The sequence below is a fragment of the Schistocerca gregaria genome, chromosome 5 (assembly GCF_023897955.1).
Source record: "Schistocerca gregaria isolate iqSchGreg1 chromosome 5, iqSchGreg1.2, whole genome shotgun sequence".
Classification (NCBI taxonomy): Eukaryota; Metazoa; Arthropoda; class Insecta; order Orthoptera; family Acrididae; genus Schistocerca; species Schistocerca gregaria.
The window spans coordinates 453,798,098-453,821,618 of record NC_064924.1 but is presented as its reverse complement, the minus strand read 5'-3'; the positions used below and the strand labels follow the sequence as shown (position 1 = coordinate 453,821,618).

The 23,521-nt window shown below is 43.4% G+C and overlaps 1 protein-coding gene across 1 annotated transcript; it reads left to right on the top strand.

The window, feature by feature from the left end:
• Positions 1 to 611: 611 nt before the first annotated feature.
• On the top strand, positions 612 to 20,364 carry LOC126272420 (pro-resilin-like). The gene is made up of 3 exons (XM_049975264.1): positions 612 to 664; positions 10,804 to 10,965; positions 19,745 to 20,364. Exons 1-3 carry the CDS (start codon positions 650 to 652, stop codon positions 20,093 to 20,095), a joined length of 528 nt encoding a protein of 175 aa, XP_049831221.1. The 5' UTR covers positions 612 to 649; the 3' UTR covers positions 20,096 to 20,364.
• Positions 20,365 to 23,521: the final 3,157 nt, after the last annotated feature.

Here is a 23,521-nt window from a genome sequence, read left to right as displayed (position 1 = left end):
TATATACCTCTAGCCTTGACACCTTGTATAATTGTTTTCACAGATAAAATTGTATGAAGTTGATTGAGGTAGTACTAAAAACGTTTGAGTAAAAATAACTGGTGAACGGTCTTCCTTGAAAATCAATTTTGGCCGATATATTCAAAACCTGAGATAGTAGGCTAAATTGGTTTTGAGATTTTAAATCGGCATAAAAAAGCTACTTTAGAAAAAGTAAATAGAATGCCACATATCTGTTGCTTGTTTATCAGTGTATTTCTCAGAATAAAAATGCAGCGTGTTTGCTCGCACGCTTTGCCCTTGAGACAGTGGCCTCCCAGCCGCGTCACACTTCGCTCGTGCATCTCCTGACCCGAAAATTAGTCGGACGCCCCAGAAAACCCCAGATAGCGGGTCTCCGCGCGGTAGCTGAGCCGGGCGCGCCCGCCGATAATTGAATTAGTTTCGGCAATTAATGGGGCCTTGTGTGCGCGGCGCGGTTCGCTTCGCCACACGCACGGCGGTGGCGCGGTCGCCGTCGTGACGCAACGCAGGAGAGAGAGTGGGCGTCCCACGGGGGAGTGTGTGCGCGGCCGGGGGTACTTAAGCCCGCGGCCGCACTCACACCGCCAGTGCCTTCTGGTCGCCTCACCGTTCAGCTTCAGCAGCAATGGCGTTCGTCAAGGTAACCAACTGCAGCAGTCGTCCACTGTCGATACAAGAAAAACCATGCTAAAGTTACATCCTGGTTGAAAGACGTTTTGTGCTTCACAAATATTTGAAACGAATAAGTCATCGTAATTTTTTAATCTAGAGATTTTCAACACTACCGTAATTGCAAAATTTTAGAATTACTGAAGCTCAAATCTTCTGGGTTATTAGGCCGCGTCATGTTTCTTCCAAAATGTTCGACGTTTCGACCCCTCTGCTGGGATCTTCCTCAGGGTCTTTTGGAGTCCACTACTGCTAGAAGAAACATGACGCTGCCCAATAACCCAGAAGATTTTAACTTACTGACAACGGCCACGAAAGCCTGCAGACTTACATTTTAGAATTAGTGTGATTATTTTTTTTAAAGATTTTCAATTGAGCCTCTGATGACTGCATGTTAACAACCAATCTCATATGCAGTTTCCAGTTTTGCCCGTCGGCCCACTTCGACACCTTACCAACACATCTTGAGTCCATTAATGAACGCTTTCTTTCGTTCGCCTCTCTCTACTGGATTCTTGTTCCATCATAAAACAATGAATGCTGTGCACCAGCCTTTTGAAACTATCCCTGTTATTCATTTTATCTTCAGCAATGGGCGTATCTTGTAGATTTCTCTCAGACTCTAAGAACTATCTTACGTGAAATGACTTTGGTTTTGTAAAATCTCAGATTTTTTTGTGTATGAGGGTCAGTATCCATACGGAGCATGTCCCCACAGAACAAATTCAAATGGCTCTGAGCGCTATGGGACTTAACTTCTAAGGACATCAGTCCCTTAGAACTTGGAACTAATTAAACCTAACTGACCTATGGACATCACCCACATCCATGCCCGAGGCAAGATTCGAACCTGCGACCGCAGCGGTCGCGTGGTTCCAGACTGTAGCGCCTAGAACCGCTCAGCCAACCCGGGCAGACCCACAAAACAGAAATCTTCTCTTTTTATACGTTTTGTTAATGGTTCCATCTTGCTGTATACTTTTTATTGTATCTCATTCGAACCTGCTCCTCAACCCACTTCATAGTACACTGCTTTTCTTTTCAATAAATCATCAATTCGTACATTGGGTATACAAAGCTTCTTGTCCTACGGTACTACTGTAATATCTTAGTTTGGCTCCTAGACTAATCAGTTTTTTACTATGGAAGTTTGTAGCCAGTTGATAAGTTGGCTCTACTTTTCAGTAAACACTGAGATTTCGAGTTTCAGTTGCTCCGGACCTTTCATTTATGGCTTGTGGAATATAGTACCCACCCAACAATTACTTATAAAGCACTGTTCACAGTTCACATTACAATTACAGCATTTCACATGCGTTCCGCTAAATTGAATTGCTTGTGATATTTACGAATGGAGCGCCTATGGACTCTCGTTTGAGAGCAATAGATGTAAGATCATCATGACCGATGTTTTCCGCGTTTTCTCTCAATCATTTCAGGCTAGGGGGGATGATTCCATTTAACAGACCACAGCCTATTTTCTTCCCCACTATTGTCCAGTCCGAGCTAATTCTCAGTCTCTGGTGGATACTGTACATATTATTTTGAATTGCGGCCAGTAGCAGCCACAGGTCCACATTTTTATAAGATCCACCTAAATCGTTGTGAAACCGGTGTAGTTTCAATAAAAACTTTGAATAGCCAGAGCTACGTTTTTACCTTATTATAAAAATCTAGTCGACGGTGGGACGTTATAGTTTACTGTCCCTGCCTTTCTAGTACTTAAAAAGACGTATTCTACTTTAATTAGTTATGACTGTCTCGAAACTCTCAGTCCACCCTAATTTCTAACGATTAGGCAGGGTGTCGAAGATATTTACGACTACCGACGGAAAGAGAAGACAGCAACAAAGCACATAAATAGGAGAAAATGCAAACCGTGCAGATACTTCAGAGGGTACCAAAACTTCCTCTGAGTAGTTTCCGAACGATATGCAGGTCGCATTTGTCTCGAACATATCTTTGTTTCGGTTCTTCCTTTGTTCTGCAGTAGCAGGAGACGTCGCATCTCTCTCAAAACAATCGTACACCTCCAGAGTTCTGTGGCGTGCTCGTATAAAGTGAAAAGCCATTCCTACCGGGGCGGACAATGGTCCGGCTATTCCTGGAGATGCCCTCAGCGCCCTCTGGCTCACGACAAAGAAGTGACCATCCAGACAAACTGGCCTGAGGAGCCGCTTGACCAGTTCGTGGAAGCTGTCCGCAGTCCGTGTCTTACGACCCGGCGCAAGGAGCAGGAAATGTACGATTGTCGAGGCGTTGCTAGTTTCAGTGGGCTGTGAAGAAAGTGCCCTGTTACTGCAATATTTTCAGGCGCTTCTTGAAGTTGTGGTGATTTTTAGCAGCTATTCCTCTGTCCACCGTACAATATGTTGAACACTATACCAGAGGGGTCCATGAACGTAAAGTTAATGACGGCACCATTATCTGACGGACGCTTGAATAAACACTAAGGAACGTTTGGACTGTAGATAACCGTAGCAGAGGATCACGACACGGAATTAAGAACTTTTTCACAAAAAATAATAGCTGATTTTCTAGGGAATTTGTTTAAGCGGTAGTAGGGACAAGGTAAACTGTTTAGTGGTGTAACTGTAGTTGTCTACACTGTACAATCAACATCTATAGAGGATTCCACCAAGTAGAAACGCCTCACACTGCCAAAAGAAACGAAAAATTGCCCATAAGTCCCGTCTAGTCTTGTAATGTAACATTCAAAGTTACCAGTAGCGGCCGGATTTGTAGAGCGGCGACATTTGTCGTACACTGGGTGGGAAGGTTTTAAATCTGTTTAAGTTCATTTACCAAATACCAGTCACAAAAGCGCTGTCTACCTTACGTGCGAAGTACGCACTTGAAGCACTGAAAAACATATTCAGTTATTGCAAACAGTTAGCTGAAACCATCAGATTTTATACCGTGATACGCCTTCAATAATTATTAATAAGCTGGCCGGGGTGGCCGAGCGGTTCTAGGCGCTACAGTCTGGAACCGCGCGGCCGCTACGGTCGCAGGTTCGAGTCCTGCCTCGGGCATGGATGTGTGTGATGTCCTCAGGTTAGTTAGGTTTAAGTAGTTCGAAGTTCTAGGGGACTTATCACCTTAGAAGTTAAGTCCCATAGGGTTCAGAGCCATTTGAACCATTCTAAGGACTTCATCGTGGTTGGGAAACACTGATATTTCTGCCTTGAACTAACGATAATGTTGTGTAGGTCCATCTTTTTACTTCACATCTACCACAAATTCAAAAACGCCATTTGCTTCCGTTCTTATTATTCATTATTTGCTGTGATGATCAAGCAAACATCTTCTACGTATAACAAAGCAATTAGTGTGGTGTGCCGAATGCACGCAGCTTCTCCGATGCAATCATTTAAGATACGATTGCTAGTCTCTGACTGACGAGTTTTTATGTGTTGTTAACTACGAAGGCTCCTTACTATGTTCCCGTTTTAAATTGTGTGAATAGATGGGAAGAGGAGCTTCGCCGTTCACAAGGTCTTAATTAGACTTCCGTTTTCTCAGAACGCTATAAACAATGCTGCAGCAATGTAGCATTGTATGGGGCATCATTGCGGAAGCTAAGCTTCTCACTACATCAGCTTCAGCGCAGAGTAATACATTTTATGCCTCATCTATCTCCCAGTTTGGAGGATAAAAACAGAAACGGTACGCTATTGAAAAAGCACTTAGCATTATCGTAAAAATCGAGTGAAGATAAGGAAACTGTTGCGCACGTAATGAAAGCAGGGTTTTCCATGGTTAGTCACTATGTATGAAGTGCACCAAATTATCTTCTGAGGACGATCGTCATTTCGACAAAGTTAAGGTACGTTATTAGCCTTGCAAATGAAAAATTATCTTAGGATGCGAAATACTGTTTAACCAAATGTAGTAATTTTGGTGTCCTCAGAAAGTAAATAAAATTAAACAATACAAATTTAAGAGGGCATTCTTAGAACAGGCAGTTCTGCAGTATTGGTTTACAGAATCATTATTTTTACGTTCGTGTATGTGACTGTTGTTGAACGACATGAAATGCTTCCGAACTGCTGCTGGTTATGGAAAGGTAGTCCGATTGCGCACATTCCACATATAATCCAGATAGAGTATATAGATACAGACTATTTTACAGGCTACAATAACGTGATACACATAGCACGTAGCCCAGGTTACTGATTTTTTCCACGGGGCGGGATTCTCACCAAATGCATTGTTTTATAAATATCTGAAGATAGCAAGTTTGAATTTCATGCACTGACATATGATATACTTGACGTGGTCACTTACTGGCTGCTCATTCTCAGCAGATTCCCTGAAGTCGTCTGGTTTTATATTCTCGACGGCGGTAGTAGTGTGCGTTCTCAATTCTCCCAGAGTCACTGCAGGTTCAGGGACGTCACTGCAGTTTCAGGGACGTGAACTGGGTACTTGACGAATTATTACAGGGAAACGCTCAAGAAATTCACCAAATTGAGCGACGGTGAAACCACCAGTCCGTCGCCTTTGCAGATGACTAATTGATGTAGAAACTCCCGGCGTTTCGTACGCTTGTGTGGTGCGTATCATATTGTCGGAAATTAAATCCTGTTTCTCGTCTTACAGCGTGCGTTGATCCATTATCTAAGGCCACAGTTATCGAGACACAAGTATGCCAGGGTGTACCGGAGAAGAACACTTAGTGGCCGATATATCGCTAAGAACGGCACAAAGCATGGTTATTGATTTCTGTGGCCTGCCGGACGAAACGTCATGGCATTCGTCAAACATATCTGTACTGTCAGTACGACCCTTTCATCCACCGCAAAACTGTTAGTATGGTTTCGATTTGGTGTCGAATTGGATCAGGGTCTAAATACTAATAGAAACCCAAAACATTTCATATTCCCACATGCCATATTTGATCGATCAGTAATGTCGCCATGCTGTTTACGGTGTCTTAAGTACACGTATGCGTAGATTTGAATCAGCCTGCACCTCTTTTTAGATTGGAGGGTTCGTTCTTGTCACCACGTAACCAGGAATCTGTGTGTGATACACAAGCACGCTGGATTCAAGGAGAGACTGAAACTTCCCTTTTAGCACTGGCGTGGCTTCCTCTCGGTAAAACCAAGTTGTCTTCTTCCTGCTAAATAGCTAGTCAGCTTCTAAGACGCATCTCAACATCTGTCTAATATTCTTACGTCCCAGCCTAGCGTCATTTCTTTTCTATCTTCCGTCTCCATTGTCTCTCTTTCACTTGTTTCCGAACTGAGTTCGAAACAAAATTTTGCCTTTTCTGTTACGGATGATATTAATGTATTATTGCTGCTGTTATTGTCATCTATATATGATGTAACCTAAAAGTATGGTCAAAATACAGTCTTATGAAATCGTCCAGTGATTTGCAAACGGGCTACGGTACCATCTACTCTACAAAATTCCTGGTAGAAACTTTTTTTTTTCATTTGTGTAGCTTTATAAGCAGCTCACTGGTTTATGAGTTACAAGTCTCAGTTCTCAGTTTGTAAGGAGTTCAAATACGACAATTAAAGAGCACATACTTAATGATAGCTCCTTTGAAATCCAGACATATCCCATGCATGACTCGGGACACTACATCCAACCAACGAGGCACCTTGAGCGTGTACTGATACTCTGATCCAAATTACTTGTCAGCTGACACTTCACAACCTACAGCTGGTTGCCGCAATCAGAGCTCTCTCCATCACTTGCAAACCGTCTGCCGATGCCAGTGAGCGAGAGTAGACCGTTAGTTCACGCCCGGTATGTGTTGTCTTCCACCTCGGTAACTGCATCGTCAGCGCGGCGGATTGCTACTCGAACGGGTCAGGTTTCGATTCCCGGTCGGGTCGGAGATTATCTCCGCTAGGGGACTGACTATTGTGTAGCCCTCATGTTCATATAGTCATAATTGGTACGTCACATTACAATAACAAAATAAAAAATTCTCTCAGCAATTGGCTCAGCGCTGGTCACTGTCCCCTTGACTGCCTAACTGTCGCCTAGCGTAGTGGACTACAATGCTTTCCGTCACCATGGACAGCATGTTGCAGCTCTTTTAAAGAATGAAAATTTAAACGCGGTGGTTTACCCAAGCATTTGACCCGCTGAAGTGAGCGAACCCGGGGGCCGATCTCGGTAGCAAGAGTACCATGTTGAAATCATCCAGTAATTTGTAAACAGCAGATAGACTCATACATTCTACAGAACAGGCACAGAAACTTTTTTTTCATTTGCGTACCCTTATATACAGCTCAGTTACGAAATGGATTATGACGAAGAACGGCTGCCTTCAGCCATACTAAAAGTAAAGCTGCAGCGGATAAACCATGTCGGGCTTCTAGCCTGACTGCAGGTAGAGTGCAGCCTCTCATTCACCGGGGCACTAGATGGGGAAGGATACAAGGCCATAGACTCGGATGTCTTTTACCTGCTGGAAAGATCTTCTGTAGACATCTGACAGCAGGCTAAGAAGGTTTGGTGCTATCCTGGAGGGACTGGAATGAAGAGAGGTCCCATCCCCTGACTAGAACTGTACCCGGAATCTCCTGGACCGCCGTCTAGTGCTATACCAGCTATTCCACCAGTAAAATATTAATTAATGTTGTATTTATAGTGGTTGCTGGTAGGGAAGAAAGGCAGTTATTAGTATTTTATTAATGATCTGATTCATAAGGAGCCGTATCACAGTCGCTCAAGAAACTTATAATTAAGCTTTACTTGTTTAAGCAGAATCGGACGATGACTGTCCATGTCTCCAGTCTCGATGATTCGAAGCGATCTGCAATCCTGTGTAAATAAAACGTCTTGATTTCTTGCGTTGCGTAGTTAGTCGGGAAACCTCAGATCAAGCGGAAAGGTTCCTTTGATAGAGTTTAATTATCCGATGAAATAATGGAGCTCTTGGAGCTAATAATTGCAAAAAATGGTTCAAATGGCTGTGAGCACTATGGGACTTAACATTTGTGGTCATTAGTCCCCTAGAACTTAGAACTACTTAAACCTAACTAACCTAAGGACACCACACCCATCCATGCCCGAGGCAGGATTCGAACCTGCGACCGTAGCGGTCACGCGGTTCCAGACTGAAGGGCGTAAAACCGCACGGCCATTCCGACCGGCCTAATAATTGCAGGGTCGTTTCCAATTCATTGGAAGTTCCCTCCTGATTACCAACGAAACGACACCTCCGTGCAAATTTCCAATTAGAGAATACATATATAATGAAATTCCTTACACACCTTTTATGTAAATGCTCAGTATATATTTCCTTGAGTAGCATACAATATATATTAGATCTCTTTCTTCCAGTAATCTCGATAACAAAATTACAATTATTCAATGCGGCTATTCGGCACGGAGAAGATCCTAGAAGTCCTCGCAACACACCAGAAAGAATATTACAAAGAGCAATTATGCGCTCATGGAATAGTAATAGTACTGTACTACTTTGCGAATCGATTCTGCGACTATACAGATGGTCAAGTAGAAAACGTAATTAACTCATAGAAAAAATGACTCTGAGCACTATGAGACTTAACATCTGTGGTCATCAGTCCCCTAGAACTTAGAACTACTTAAACCTAACTAACCTAAGGACATCACACACAGCCATGCCCGAGGCAGGATTCGAACCTGGGATCGTAAAAGTCCCGCGGTTCCGGACTGAGCGCCTAGAACCGCGAGACCACCGCGGCCGGCTAACTCATAGAATTCTGCAGGGGTAATTAGTAGAATATAAAGAGATGCTACACCAACTGTAGCTGAAAATAAAATACAGAAGTCATGCTGTATGCACCAGTGTCCCCAACTCTTGATGAACACGAATATTTTTTCACAGATTACAGCATGTTACTAAAAGGTACGGCCAAACTTTCAGGAAACATTCCTCACACACAAATAAAGAAAAAATTTTAGGTGGACATGTGTCCGGAAACGCTTAATTTCCATGTTAGAGCTCATTTTAGTTTCTTCAGTATATACTGTACTTCCACGATTCACCGCCAGATGGCCCAATTGAAGGAAGGTAATGTTGACTTCAGTGCTTGTGTTGACATGCGACTCATTGCTATACAGTACTAGCATCAAGCACGTCAGTACGTAGCATCAACAGGTTAGTGTTCATCACGAACGTGGTTTTACAGTCAGTGCAATGTTTACAGATGCGGCGTTGACAGATGCCCATTTGATGTATGGATTAGCACGGGGCAATAGCCGTGGCGCGGTACGTTTGTATCGAGACAGATTTCCAGAATGAAGGTGTCCCGACAGGAAGACGTTCGAAGCAACTGATCGGCGTCTTAGGGAGCACGGAACATTCCAGCCGATGACTCGCGACTGGGGAAAACCTAGAACGACGAGGACACCTGCAACGGACGAGGCAATTCTTCGTGCAGTTGACGATAACCGTAATGTCAGCGTCAGAGAAGTTTCTCCTGTACAAGGTAACGTTGACCACGTCCCTGTATGGAGACTGCTACGGGAGAACCAGTTGTTTCGGTACCATGTACAGCGTGTGCAGGCACTATCAGTAGCTGATTGACCTCCACGGGTACACTTCTGCGAATGGTTCATCCAACAATCATCACTTCAGTGCAAATGTTCTCTTTACGGATGAGGCTTCATTCCAACGTGATCAAATTGTAAATTTTCACAATCAACATATGTGGGCTGACGAGAATCCGCACGCAATTGTGCAATCACGTCATCAACACAGATTTTCTGTGAACATTTGGGCAGGCATTGTTGGTGATGTCTTGATTGGGCCCCATGTTCTTCCACCTACGCTCAATGGAGCACGTTATCATGATTTCATGCGGGATACTCTACCTGTGCTGCTAGAACATGTGCATTTACAAGTACGACATAACATGTGGTTCATGCACGGTGGAGCTCCTGCACATTTCAGTCGAAGTGTTCGTACGCTTCTCAGCAACAGATTCGGTGACCGAGGGATTGGTAAAGGCGGACCAATTCAATGGCCTCCACCCTCTCCTGACCTCAACCCTATTGACTTTCGTTTATGGGGGCTTTTGAAAGCTCTTGTCTACGCAATCCCGGTACCAAATGTAGAGACTCTTCGTGCTCGTATTGTGGACGGCTGTGATACAATACGCCATTCTCCAGGGCTGCATCAGCGCATCAGGGATAACTTGCGACGGAGGGTGGATGCATGTATCGTCGCTAACGGAGGACATTTTGAACATTTCCTGTAACAAAGTGTTTGAAGTCCCGCTGGTACGTTCTGTTGCTGTGTGTTTCCATTCCATGATTAATGTGCTTTTAAGAGAATTAATAAAATGAGCTCTAACATGGAAAGTAAGCGTTTCCAGACACATGTCCACATAACATATTTTCTTTCTTTGTGTGTGACGAATGTTTCCTGAAAGTTTTGCCGTACCTTTTTGTAACACCCTGTATAATCAATTAAAGGAATACTCACAAAATTTTGTTAACTACTTTGAAGTGTCAGTGTAGCTTCCTGATGAGGTATGTGTTACGTTTTACATAGTTGTCGTAAAGCATTTTATTGCAGTAATTCTTATTTCCCGAATTTAGAACTTTAAGGCGGTCTTCTGTTTCATTTACGAAACTTCTACATCTGAGGTCATCTTGCCTTACAAAAGAACGTAGAAAACACACATGATCAGCAATCAAATATTCACTGTAGAGAAAGACGACGGTCCCTTCCTCCATGTGGACATAGCCGTGCAGCTGCATCATCCACTGTGTAGGGTCAAATGAGGCTGCACCGTCTCGCTTAACTCCAGGGCTCGGAGGGTTTACAGCTGCCTGAGCGGCTGAATGCCAAGTGTCTTTAAATGTTTCAAATGGCTGTAAGCACTATGGGAATTAATATCTGAGGTCATCCGTCCCCTAGAACTTAGAACTACTTAAACCTAACCAACCTGAGGACATCACACACATGCATGCTCGAGGCAAGATTCGAATCTGCGACCTGTAGCGGTCGCGCGGTTCCAGACTGTAGCATCTACAACCGCTCGGCCAACTCGGCCGGCCCAGTGTCTCTCAATGCGCCTTATGGGAACTGCTTGTTCCCCAAGTGTGAAAGCAACTGTTCGACGGAGCTGGGTGATTGTGTTGCAGGTACTTTCGGCGATGCTCGTGGCCGTGCTGGCGGCAGGAGTGCGGGCGCAGGACGCGTACGGAGCGCCCCCGCAGCAGCCGCAGGCGTACCCTGGGGGCGCGGGGGTGGCCGCCGCGCTAGGCGGGCAGTACCAGGCGCAGGGCCAGGAGCAGCCGGGCGCGGTGAGTACACACCCAGACCCGCCCCACACAACATTAAGCAGCATTATGCGTGTCCAAAAGAACTTTGCATCTAATTAGAATAACATATCTGTGTTGTCTTCAGTCCAGAGACTGGTTTGATGCATCTCCCCTTGCTACTCTATCCCGTGTAAACTTCTTCATCTCCCAGTACCCACTGCAGCCTACATCATTCTGAATGTGCTTAGTATATTCATCTCTTCGTCTCCCTCTGCAATTTTTACCCTCCACGCTGCCCTCCAGTACTAAATTGGTGATCCCTTGATGCCTCAGAACATGTCCTAGCAACCGATCCCTTCTTCTGGTCAAGTTGTGCCACAAATTCCTCTTATCCCCAATTCTATTCAGTACCTTCTCATTAGTTATGTGATCTACCCATCTAATCTTCAGCATTCTTCTGTAGCACCACATTTCGAAAGCTTCTATTCTCTTGTTGTCTGAACTATTTATCGTCCACGTTTCACTTCCCTACATGGCTACACTCCATACAAATACTTTCAGAAATGGCTTCCTGACACTTAAATCTATACTCGATGTTAACAAATTTTTTCTCTTCGGAAATGCTTTCCTTGCCATTGCCAATATACATTTTATATCCTCTCTTCTTCGACCATCATCAGTTATATTGCTCCCCAAATAGGAAAACTCCTTTACTGCTTTAAGTGTCTCATTTCCTAATCTAATTCCCTCAGCATCACCCGACTTAATTTTACTATATTCCATTATCCTCGTTTTGCTTTTATTGATGTTCATCTTATATCCTCCTTTCAAGACCATGGCCATTCCGTTCAGCTGCTTTTCCAGGTTCTTTGCTGTCTCTGACAGATTACAATGTCATCGGCGAACCTCTCCATGGATTTTAATAGCTTCTCCGAACTTTTATTTTGTTTCCTTTACTGCTTGCTCAATATACAGATTGAATACCATCGGGGAGAGGCTACAACCCTGTCTCACTCCCTTCCCAACCACTGCTTCTCTTTCATGTCCCTCGACTCTTATAACTTCCATCTGCTTTCTGAACAAAATATTGTAAATAGCCTTTCGCTCCATTTTACCCCTGCCACCTTCAGAATGTGAAAGAGAGTACTCCAGTGAATATTGTCAAAAGCTTTCTCTAAGTCTACAAATGCTAGAAACGTAGCTTTGCCTTTCCTTAATCTTTCTTCTAAGATAATTCGTAGGGTCAGTATTGCTTCACGTGTTCCAACATTTCTACGGAATCCAAACTGATTTTCCCCGAGATCGTCTTCTACCAGTTTTACCACTCGTCTGTAAAGAATTCGTGTTGGTATTTTGCAACTGTGACTTATGAAACTGATAGTAATTAAATTATCTGCCGATACCGGTTCAGCGAGTTTCAAGTACAACGTCTCACCTGTATAGGAATATACATAACGGATGTACGAGTACAGGTCATAGACACATGGTTGACATGGAAGTTTGGATCTCACCGTGAGTCATGCATGGATAGCCAAATTGTAAGGCGACCGCTCGCTATAAGCAGGAAATCCTTGTCCAAGTCCCAGTGTGGCACACATTTTCTTGTCATCATTCCACACTACCGCTGGTGGTTGTCCTTATTCGCATTGTGAATTCATTTAGTGGGGCCAAAATTTTGTCTCCCCAGACTTTCTCTAATCTTGTAATGGGCTCACTTCGGCCCTCAAGAAAGTCGACACGTTTTTTCAGGTATGCCACATCCAGATGACTCTACTGTTTGATGACCGTATCCTCTAATGCTATCTAATTCCTGAAATGTCGATTGCTGTGTTCCAACTACTGTGCTAAACAGTCCCATCCATATTCTATGGGATTAACATCGCACCACTGAACGGGCCGGTCAGGGTGCGAAGTGGGCCTGTGTGTTCGTGAAACCAGGAACGTATGCCTGCAGTCCCTTAAACACGCCTGTTGTTATATTCGAAGGCAGTATACGATCCTGAAAATACAGAAGAAGGGGAAATACTTGATCACCGGGAATGATGAAATAAACGTCCTAATAGACGTTTATACGGACCTGAACGATTGGTCCTTTGCGATGGTTCGAAAAGCACCCCCAAAACATTACAGTGTGGTTTCCACCGAAAAGGTTTGTTTGTTGTTTTTCTGTGATGCGCTGTTTGGAAAAGTAACATAATACCTGAGTTTCATTATAGATCGTTAGTGAAATCTTGCAGTAGTGAACTGAAGGAGAATATACACGCATCTGCTTCTGTAACAGGGTTATGTAACTCAAAACTCATCGGACATTGCAATGGACTGTAAACGCTGAATTTTGCAATAGTTTCTCATCCACCACTTTCCTGAAGTTTTGGCTTCTGTGTAGTATACCGATATCACATAGCGTCAAAAATTGTGCAGGATTTTAAAGTAATTAGTCAGAGATAAGGAACTAAAAGTCAGTGATACATATTTAGGATTTTTATGTACACGAACATCTCGCACCTTATAGCAACTATTCATTTGACATGTACTAAAGGAAGACCACTGGTAACAGTGCACACATTACAGTGGTTGCAGAACTCAATCTGAATGCAAAGTAGTTTGGTCCCACTGCTCCATAGCACAATCATCCCACCACGAGTTTCAGACGGGTACTTGTTCATGAATCGTCTCCCATACAATTCAACTGAATCTCAGATAATGCTGTGCGACTAATCTTAGCCACGTCTTTGTGCCTTCAATGTCTTTCAACTTCCTGTCTATGGTGCCAAAACTTACGTTGCAGACATTTTTCTCATAACAATGTACACTGTTGCTCTGCAAATTCATTCTTATTATTCTTGAAGTTCTTATTCGTTTCATACGACTGAGTAATTTGTTACCCATGGTTTTTTGTCTCAGCCTTCTCCATTGCTGTGTTGTCGTCTCCTACCGTAGCTACGTCCTTCTTTAATATAACCCACGTCTGTAGTAAAGCATTCACGGTTTCTTACACTTTGGTCAATGGCTCAGAGAATTTCCACTTTGTCTCATTCTCTCCTAAATTTTTGGTATTGCATTTCATCGATACCCATTTTTCCAACTCGCTGTTCATCTCTACTAGATTATTCTATTAGCCAATGTTCACATTTGGGTATGTTTAGAAGCAAAGAATTTGATGTTTTAAACTTTGTCTGACCACAATGTACGATATCTCCTAGCGACTTATAATCTTCTCGAAATACACATAAACGTATGTAATTGTGGAAGAATATTTTCGTTCCAAATAGTTGGAACATAAGGCAGAACTGTTGAAGATATTCTTCCATCCTTGTATCAGCCTTCCTATCTCCTGGAGTCATCAGTTTTATCCGAATCACTTACAATTTTATTATCGTCATCATTTAAGACTGATTATGCCTTTCAGCGTTCAGTCTGGAGCATAGCCCCCCTTATAAAATTCTTCCAAGATCCCCTATTCAGTGCTAACATTGGTGCCTCTTCTGATGTTAAACCTATTACTTCAAAATCAGTCTTAACCGAATCCAGGTACCTTCTCCTTGGTCTGCCCCGACTCCTCCTACCCTCTACTGCTGAACCCATGAGTCTCTTGGGGAACCTTGCTTCACCCATGCGTGTAAAATGACCCCACCATCTGAGCCTGTTCGCCCTGACTGCTACATCTATAGATTTTATTCCCAGTTTTTTTTTTTTTTGATTTCCTCATTGTGGACACCCTCCTGCCATTGTTCCCATCTACTAGTACCTGCAATCATCCTAGCTACTTTCATATCCGTAACCTCAACCTTGTTAATAAGGTAACCTGAATCCACCCAGCTTTCGCTACCATACAACAAAATTGGTCGAAAGATTGAACGGTGCACAGATACCTTAGTCTTGGTGCTGACTTCCTTCTTGCAGAAGAGAGTAGAGCGTAGCTGAGCGCTCACTGCATTAGCTTTGGTACACCTCGCTTCCAGTTCTTTCACTATGTTGCCATCCTGTGAGAATATGCATCCTAAGTACTTGAAACTGACCACCTGTTCTAACTTTGTTCCTCCTATTTGGCACTCAATCCGTTTATATTTCTTTCCCACTGACATTACTGTCGTTTTGGAGATGCTAAACTTCATACCATAGTTCTTAAATTTCTGATCTAGCACTGAAATATTACTTTGCAAACTCTCAATCGAATCAGCCGTCACAACTAAGTCATCTGCATATGCAAGACTGCTTATTTTGTGTTCACGTATCTTAATCCCACCCAGCCAGTCTATTGTTTTCAAGATATGATCCATAAATAATATGAACAACAGTGGAGACAGGTTGCAGCCTTGTCTTACCCCTTAAACTACTCTGAACCATGAATTCAATTTACCGTCAACTCTAACTGCTGCCTGACTATCCATTAAAGACTTTTAATTGCTTGCAAAAGATTGCCTCCTATTCCATAATCTCGTAGAACAGACAATAACTTCCTCCTAGGAACCCGGTAATATGCCTTTTCTAGATCTATAAAGCATAGATACACTTCCCTGTTCCACTCATAAAACTTCTTCATTATTTGCCGTAAGCTAAATATCTGGTCCTGACAACCTCTAAGAGGCCGAAACTCACACTGATTTTCATCCGATTGGTCCTCAACTAATACTCACACTTTCCTTTCAACAATACCTGAGAAGATTTTACCCACAACGCTGATTAAGGAAATACCTCTGTAGTTGTTACAATCTTTTCTGTTTCCATGTTTAAAGATTGGTGTGATTACTGCTTTTGTCCAGTCTGATGGAACCTGTCTCGACTCCCAGGCCATTTCAATTATCCAGTGTAGCCATTTAAGACCTGACATTCCCCTGTATTTGATGAGTTCTGACTTAATTTTATCCACCCCAGCTGCTTTATTGCACTGCAATCTATTGACCATTTTCTCCACTTCCTCAAATGTGATCCTATTTCCATCATCATTCCTATCACATTCTACCTCGAAATCTGAAACGTTACTGATCGTATTTTCACCTACATTGAGCAACTCTTCAAAATATTCCCTCCATCTGCCCAAAGCATCCACAGGATTCACCAGCAGTTTTCCTGACCTGTCCGAAATACTTGTCATTTCCTTCTTACCTCCCTTTCGAAGACTGCTAATTACACTCCAGAATGGTTTTCCAGCAGGTTGACCCAACCTGTTTCCAAAGCCTTCCCAAGATTTCTTCTTGGATTCTGCAATTATCTGTTTGGCTTCATTTCTTTCTTAAACATAACTTTCTCTGTCTACCTGAATTCTAATGTGTAGCCTTTTTGATACGCCTTCTTTTTCCTTTTACAGGCTGCCTTGGCTGTGTCATTCCACCAAGCTGTTTGCTTCATCCTAATTTTACACACTACTGTTCCAAGACATTCTTTAGCCACTTCTAGTACTGAGTCCCTGTACCTTGTCCATTCCTTTTCCAATGACTGTAATTGACTACATTCAACTAACTGGTACCTTTCTGAGATCGCTGTTATGTACTTGTGCCTGATTTCCTTATCCTGAAGTTTCTTCACTCTTATCCTCCTACATATGGACCTGACCTCCTGCACTTTCGGCCTCACAATCCCAATTTCACTGCAGATTAAATAATGATCGGTGTCATCAAAGAATCCCCTGAATACACCTGTGTCTCTCACAGCCTTCCTGAATTCCTGATCTGTTATTATATAGTCAATGACAGATCTGGTTCCCCTGGTTTCCCATGTATACTGGTGAATGTTCTTATGTTTAAAAAAGGAATTTGTGATTACTAAGCCCATACTGGCACAGAAATCCAAGAGTTGTTTCCCGTTCCTGTTGGCCTCCATATCCTCTCCAAATTTACCCATAACCTTTTCATATCCTTCTGTTCGATTTCCAATCCTGGCGTTAAAATCACCCATAAGCACAACACTGTCCTTGTACTTTGCTCTAACAACTACATCACTAGTGCCTCATAAAAACTATCCATCTTATCTTGATGTGTCCCTTCACAATGCGAATATACTGACACCATCCTAATTTTCTTGCTAGACACTGTCAAATCTATCCACATCAGTCGTTCGTTTACATACCTTATTGCAACTACGCTGGGTTCCATTTCTTTCCTGATGTAAAGCCCTACACCCCATTGTGCTATTCCTGCTTTGATTCCTGACATGTAGACCTTGTATTCTCCCACTTCCTCTTCTTACCCGAATGTCACTAACAGCTAAAACGTCCAGCCCCATCTTACTTGCATCCTCTGCCAGCTCTACCTTCTTCCCAGAGTAGCCCCCATTGATATTAATAGCTCCCCATCTCATTACCATTTGTTTGCCAAGTCGTATCTTAGGAGTCCCTGGTTTGTCTGTTAGAGGTGGGACTCCGTCACCTCCAAAGGTCCGAGTCATTTTCTCTGATTGTTGCCAGCATTATATTTAAAGTACCAGGGAAGCAGGTTGCTAGCCTTACTTGCTCCGAGTCCCATTGGGTTTTACCCCTAACGGCTAACGGCTGAGGGACTAACCGGTTGATTTGGTAGTCTTTGCCGTATGAGCACAAAGGTGACCACGACTCAGAATATGTCCGAGATGCCGAGCCTTATTCCAAAGTAATTGGTATCCCGACTGTCGGGACCACTTACTTGGCCACTCATACGTTGCTCGTGGTTCATGAACTAGGACATGACTACAGGAACCCACACCATGAACCACAATTTTATCAGTTCGTCAATTTCTTCATACATCCTATCTATTTAATCATCATCAGGTTTTCCTGTAAGCATGCAAACCAGTACAGCGGTGGTTTATGTTGGGTTAGTTTTCATCGTCAGAACGGTAATTTGTTCTCTGTGTCGATACGAATACGTGTCTGTCGCCCAACGATGCCTGCATCTATTACACTTTTCTCCAGTGCTTTTTATGTCCGTCTTTGTAGAAGATGGGGCTGGGACGTCGGCTGGTCAGTCTGAAGTAAAGAGCAATACACCTTCATCCCTAAATTTTGAACTCTTTATTAAACTACGGGTTTCGATGGTACAATATATCGTCGTCAGGAACTTGACATAAGTAGGCCGGAGAAAATCCAAATGTGCATAGTCGTTTTACAAGCCGCAGATCTCTGATATAAACGACATTATCACACCCTTCATCTACCGACGATGCCATTTCTTTGGTGCTGTTGTTATTATGCTGTAACCATCTGAAGAGAACTCTTAACCGTTTTCCGGCATCTATTTTCAGTTCCTTTTCAACCTTCTAAGCTTCGATTCATAGGATTTTGTCTCTGTTGTTTGTAGTCTTAATAATACCCTTGGTACAGACTCAGATTTCTCTGATTGCTTCACCACTACCATTTCACGAGTTGTACACTACTGGCCATTACAACTGCTACACCAAGAAGAAATGTAGATGATAAACGGGTATTCATTGGACAAATATGTTATACTAGAACTGACATGTGATTACATTTTCACGCAATTTGGGTGCATAGATCCTGAGAAATCAGTACCCAGAACAACCACCTCTGGCCGTAACAACGGCCTTGATACGCCTGGGCACTGAGTCAAACAGAGCTGGGATGCCGTGTACATGTACAGCTGCCCATGCAGCTTCAACACGATATCACAGTTCATCAACAGTAGTGACAGGCTTATTGTGACGAGGCAGTTGGTCAGCCACCATTGACTAGACGTTTTCAATTCGTGAGAGATCTGGAGAATGTGCTGGCCAGGGCAGCAGTCGAACATTTTCTGTAACCAGAAAGGCCCGTACAGCACTTGCAACATGCGGTCGTGGATTATCCTGTTGTAATGTAGGGTTTCGCACGGATCGAATGAAGGGTAGAGCCACGGATCATAACACATCTGAAATGTAACGTCCACTGTTCAAATTGCCGTCAATGCGAACAAGAGGTGACCGAGACCATGTAACCAGTGGCACCCCATACCATCACGCCGCGTTATACGCCAGTTCGGCGATGACGAATACACGCTTCGAATGTGCGTTCACCGCGGTGTCGCCAAACACGGATGTGACCATCATGATGCTGTAAACAGAACCTGGATACATCCGAAAAAATGGCGTTTTGCCAGTCGTGCACCCAGGTTCATCGTTGAGTACACCATCGCAGGCGTTCCTGCCAGTGATGCAGCGTCAAGGGTAACCGCAGCCATGGTCTCCGAGCTAATAGTCCATGCTGCTGCTAATGTCGTCGAACTGTTCGTGCATATAGTTGTCTTGCAAACGTCCCCATCTGTTGAGTGAAGGATCGAGACGTGGCTGCACAATCCGTTACAGCCATGCGGATAAGATTCGTGTCATCTCGACTTCTAGTGATACGAGGCCGTTGGGATTCAGCACGGCGTTCCGTATTACCCTCCTGAACCCACCCATACTATATTCTGCTAACAGTCACTGGATCTCGACCAACGCGAGCAGCAATGTCGCGATACGATAAACCGCAAACGCCATAGGCTACAATCCGACGTTTGTGAGAGTCGGAAACGTCATGGTACGCATTTCTCCTCCTTACACGAGGCATCACAACAACGTTTCACCAAGCAACGCCGGTCAACTGCTGTTTGTGTATGAGAAATCGGTTGGAAACTTTCCTCGTGTCAGCACGTTGTACGTGCCGCTACCGGCGCCAACCTTGTGTGAGTGCTCTGAAAAGCTAATCATTTGCATATCATAGTATCTTCTTCCCGTCGCTTAAATTTCGCGTCCGTAGCACGTCATCATCGTGGTGTAGCAATTTTAATGGCCAGTAGTGTATTTGGGCGGGTACAATGCGCTGCCTGTGTGTTCTCTGAACTGTGACGGTGAGCCTGGTGTGTGTGTGTCGCAGCCGCAGCCGTACAGCTTCCACTACGAGGTGAAGGACCCGCCCAGCGGCAACGACTACAGCCACCAGGAGAGCAGCGACGGGCAGTCTGTGACGGGCCAGTACGAGGTGCTGCTTCCCGACGGCCGCCACCAGGTGGTGCGCTACTCGGCCAACGACGCCACGGGCTACGTGGCCGACGTGCAGTACTCCGGGGGCGGCGACTCGGCGCCCGCCTACTCCGGCCAGCAGCCGCAGTACAGCGCCGACGCGGGGGCGGCCTACCCCGGCCAGGGGCAGCAGCAGCAGCCGCCGCAGTACGGCTCAGACGCCTACCCCGCCCAACAGCCGCAGCAGTACGGCTTCCGCAAGTAGGCCCTGCCGACTGGAACGACGCGGAAAGCACCCCGGCTGCAAGAATAGTCTACGGTCCCTGAAACCGGCTGCTCAATCACTGTTCTCTCCTGCTCATTCTATGTGTGTGTTTTAGTCAGTAGCCACGTGTAAATACGAACAGCTGTTCATGAATTTTGTACAATGTGTGATCGCTTCATGTGTGCTCGTAGCTCGTAGACGCGCATTTGTTTGTATGTTTTTTTATACTTTTGTACTTTTATACTGGAATAAAAATTTTTATGGAGATATTCTACGTCTTTAATTTCAATTCGAGACGATATAATGCTTGCTATAATAGTGACCGCTATATTACAATACCAATTAACCATTAGACACCCGAAGAAAAGGGCATATCCATCTCACAGGTCTCCCATCGAATCACGTAGTGTAAATTCCACAATATTTCCTCCAGACAGTTTCACATCTTTTCAGGTAAGAAGCAATTATCACTGCCTATTTCTTCCTTATTATTTTTTTACTCCCCACTATGAGAGCTAGCTATCAGTGGATGGTAACCGATTTTCAGACAAAAATGTTTATTACTCCACAATGGCAAAGTACAACTGTAAGTGAACCATGTCCTTTTTGAAGAAAACTGCACAAGCCAGCAATTTGACCAATAGTTACAAAACATAGAGACAATGACATTCTTAATGTTATGACACGATATTGGTAACACTGTATGAAAACAATTATGTTTGTGTTCGAGATGAATGGTCGATTGCAGTAACACAGCCCAGAATATTCACGTAGGTACTCTAACTTCCCACGACGCCGCAAGAGGTACATATAATGCCTAAACTAAACACCTATAAATTCAACATTGTAATGGAAGGCTTTCTATACACTCTAGGGAAAGGAACCCTCTTCCACATAACCCATCCTACACAACAGATTCCTCTCTGAGAACTGCACCAAAGCCAACTATTTTGCGTCCTGTCTGAAAAATACTTCTACCATGCCAACTAGCCGTAACTTTGATAACTCCGCGGATCCCTGTCTTCATGAATGCCCAAATTTAGGTATTCCAGCTCTCACACCAATCGTTCAGTGCATGTTGAGCACTCCACGAACAGAAATAAGGACACCAATAAAGTTGAAGACACTCGCTAAAAAGCGAAAGCTCTCAGTCACTATACAATAACCTGCAAGCCCCTCAAGGAATGTCCCAGTGTCTGTAACGGAAACTTTAGCATCCTTTACAATAGCATTATCTAAACAACTTATTGCCCAGCCAAATGGAAAACATACAAAGCCCTCCTCTTTCTAAAACGTGATAAACATTCCTCACAGGCGTAATCCTTCTGTATCTATCAGCCTGGCACCAGTCCTCAATAAAATCCTTCATCTTATCCTTAAATCATCGAATGCAACATTACCTTACAACAAACATACTATTTTCAACACTCAATGTGGGTTTCCCCGCAACGACTCCATTGATGACCAACTTCTTTATCTTACTCATCCCCATCGACGAAATAATCTAAAATCTGATATATACTTTTTGATCGGATATGGAATTTTGAACTGCTCCTCAGGCTTCAAACCCATACAGTACCAGTTAGTTATATATTCCTTGCAACACCCTTCGTCTACCATAGTTCTGCGCATGTCACAATCAACCACACCTGGTCAATCATCTTTCACTCTACTCCTCACGTGCATTCAGACTCTTTGCTGTCTTCCCTCATTAACATTTTGTTACCCCCCCCCCCCCCCCACACCCCATCAACTACCTCCAACCTAGCTATCCACTACAATCTACAACGGTCCCATCATGCCTCGCTCCCTGCCTCCCAGCATTACTTGAATCTCCTGGTCAATGCCAGTAACCATACAGAAAAGCAAAGCCACCATTTACGATCGGCGCTTTCATCGACCAGATTACTACCTCTCAGTTTATAACCATTCCATTCCTTTGACTAACATAGTCTATTTAGGACTAATCCTTGATATAAAACTAACATTGGAGGTACACCTGCTTACGAACTAGCACAAAGCCAGAAACAGGCTAAAACAACCAACAAGCTACATCTGTGGTCTACATTCTTTTACCATTATTCTAACACATAAACCTCTGATAGATTCCAAAATCATCATCATCAGTTTTCTGCTATATTGGCAGGTCCTTTGCCTCTCCATTTTCTGCAATCCATTGCTTCCTTCTTAAGTTGCTGTATGTTGTACCGTCCATCACATCATCCAGTATCTGAAATCTCTTCCTTCCACACTTCCTTTTCCCTTCTGTATAACCTTCTAATATTGTTTTTATCAGTCCGTCATTATTTCTTTATATATGGCCAGTCCAATTCTTTTTTTCTTCTTTTTATTACATTTAGTAATTGTCTTTTCTATCCCACTCTTCTCAGTAGCCCTTAATTTTTTACTCCGTCCATCCAAATTATTCTTTCCGCCCTCCACCATGTCCACATCTCAAAAGCCTCCAGCCTTCCTATGTCTTTCTTCCTCAAACTCCATGTTTCAGTGCCATACGGAATAACACTCCATACAAAACATTTTACGAGTCTTTTCCTCTGTTCTCTGTCCGGACTGCTACAGAAAATTCTGCTTTTCTTATAAAATTCCTCTTTCGCCATTGCTATCCGTGTTTTAATTTATGTGCCACACTTTCAGTCGGTGTCTGTTCTGCTTCCAAGATACTTAAAATTTGGCACCTGTGCTAATATTTCGCCATTCAGCATAATTTTTATTTCTTTATTTCCTCTTAGTGCCAATATTTTTGTTTCCTTTGTGTTAATTTTCATTCCATATTTTTTTCTATTAGCATCAATGTTGTCCACCAAATCTTGTAATTCTTCTTCCCCTGTGGCTAGAAGGACAATGTCATCAGCAAACCTCATACACCCTACTCTTCTTCTTTCAGTTTCTATTGCTTTGTCATTTAACGAGCGTTGGTCAATCATATTTTCCAAGTAGAGATTTAAAAGGGTTGGTGATAGACAGCATCTTTGTTTTACTCCGTTTTCCGATCCAGTTTGTACTTACTCCTCTCACATTAACTAAGGCTTTTTGATTCAGATATAATGAGCTTACAAGCCTTCTGGTTTTTCAGTCCACTCCATTGTCCCCCTTTATAATCACCAGCTTGTCCCAAGCCACATTGTCAAATGCCTTTTCTAGATCGATGAAGCACATATATAGGTCTCTTCCTTTTTCAATAAACCTTTCCCCCAAGGAGCACTATTGCATCTCTGGTGCGCATATTACATCTAAAGCCAAACTGCTCCTCGCCAAGATTCTCCTCCATTACTTTTTCAAGTCTCTTATTAATTATTCTTAACATCAGTGGTTGTATATGAAATGAGGCTGATTGTCCTGTGCTCCCTGCAATTCTTGGTTTTCCCAAATAAATTATCCTAATAATGAAATTTATGTGTTTTGATT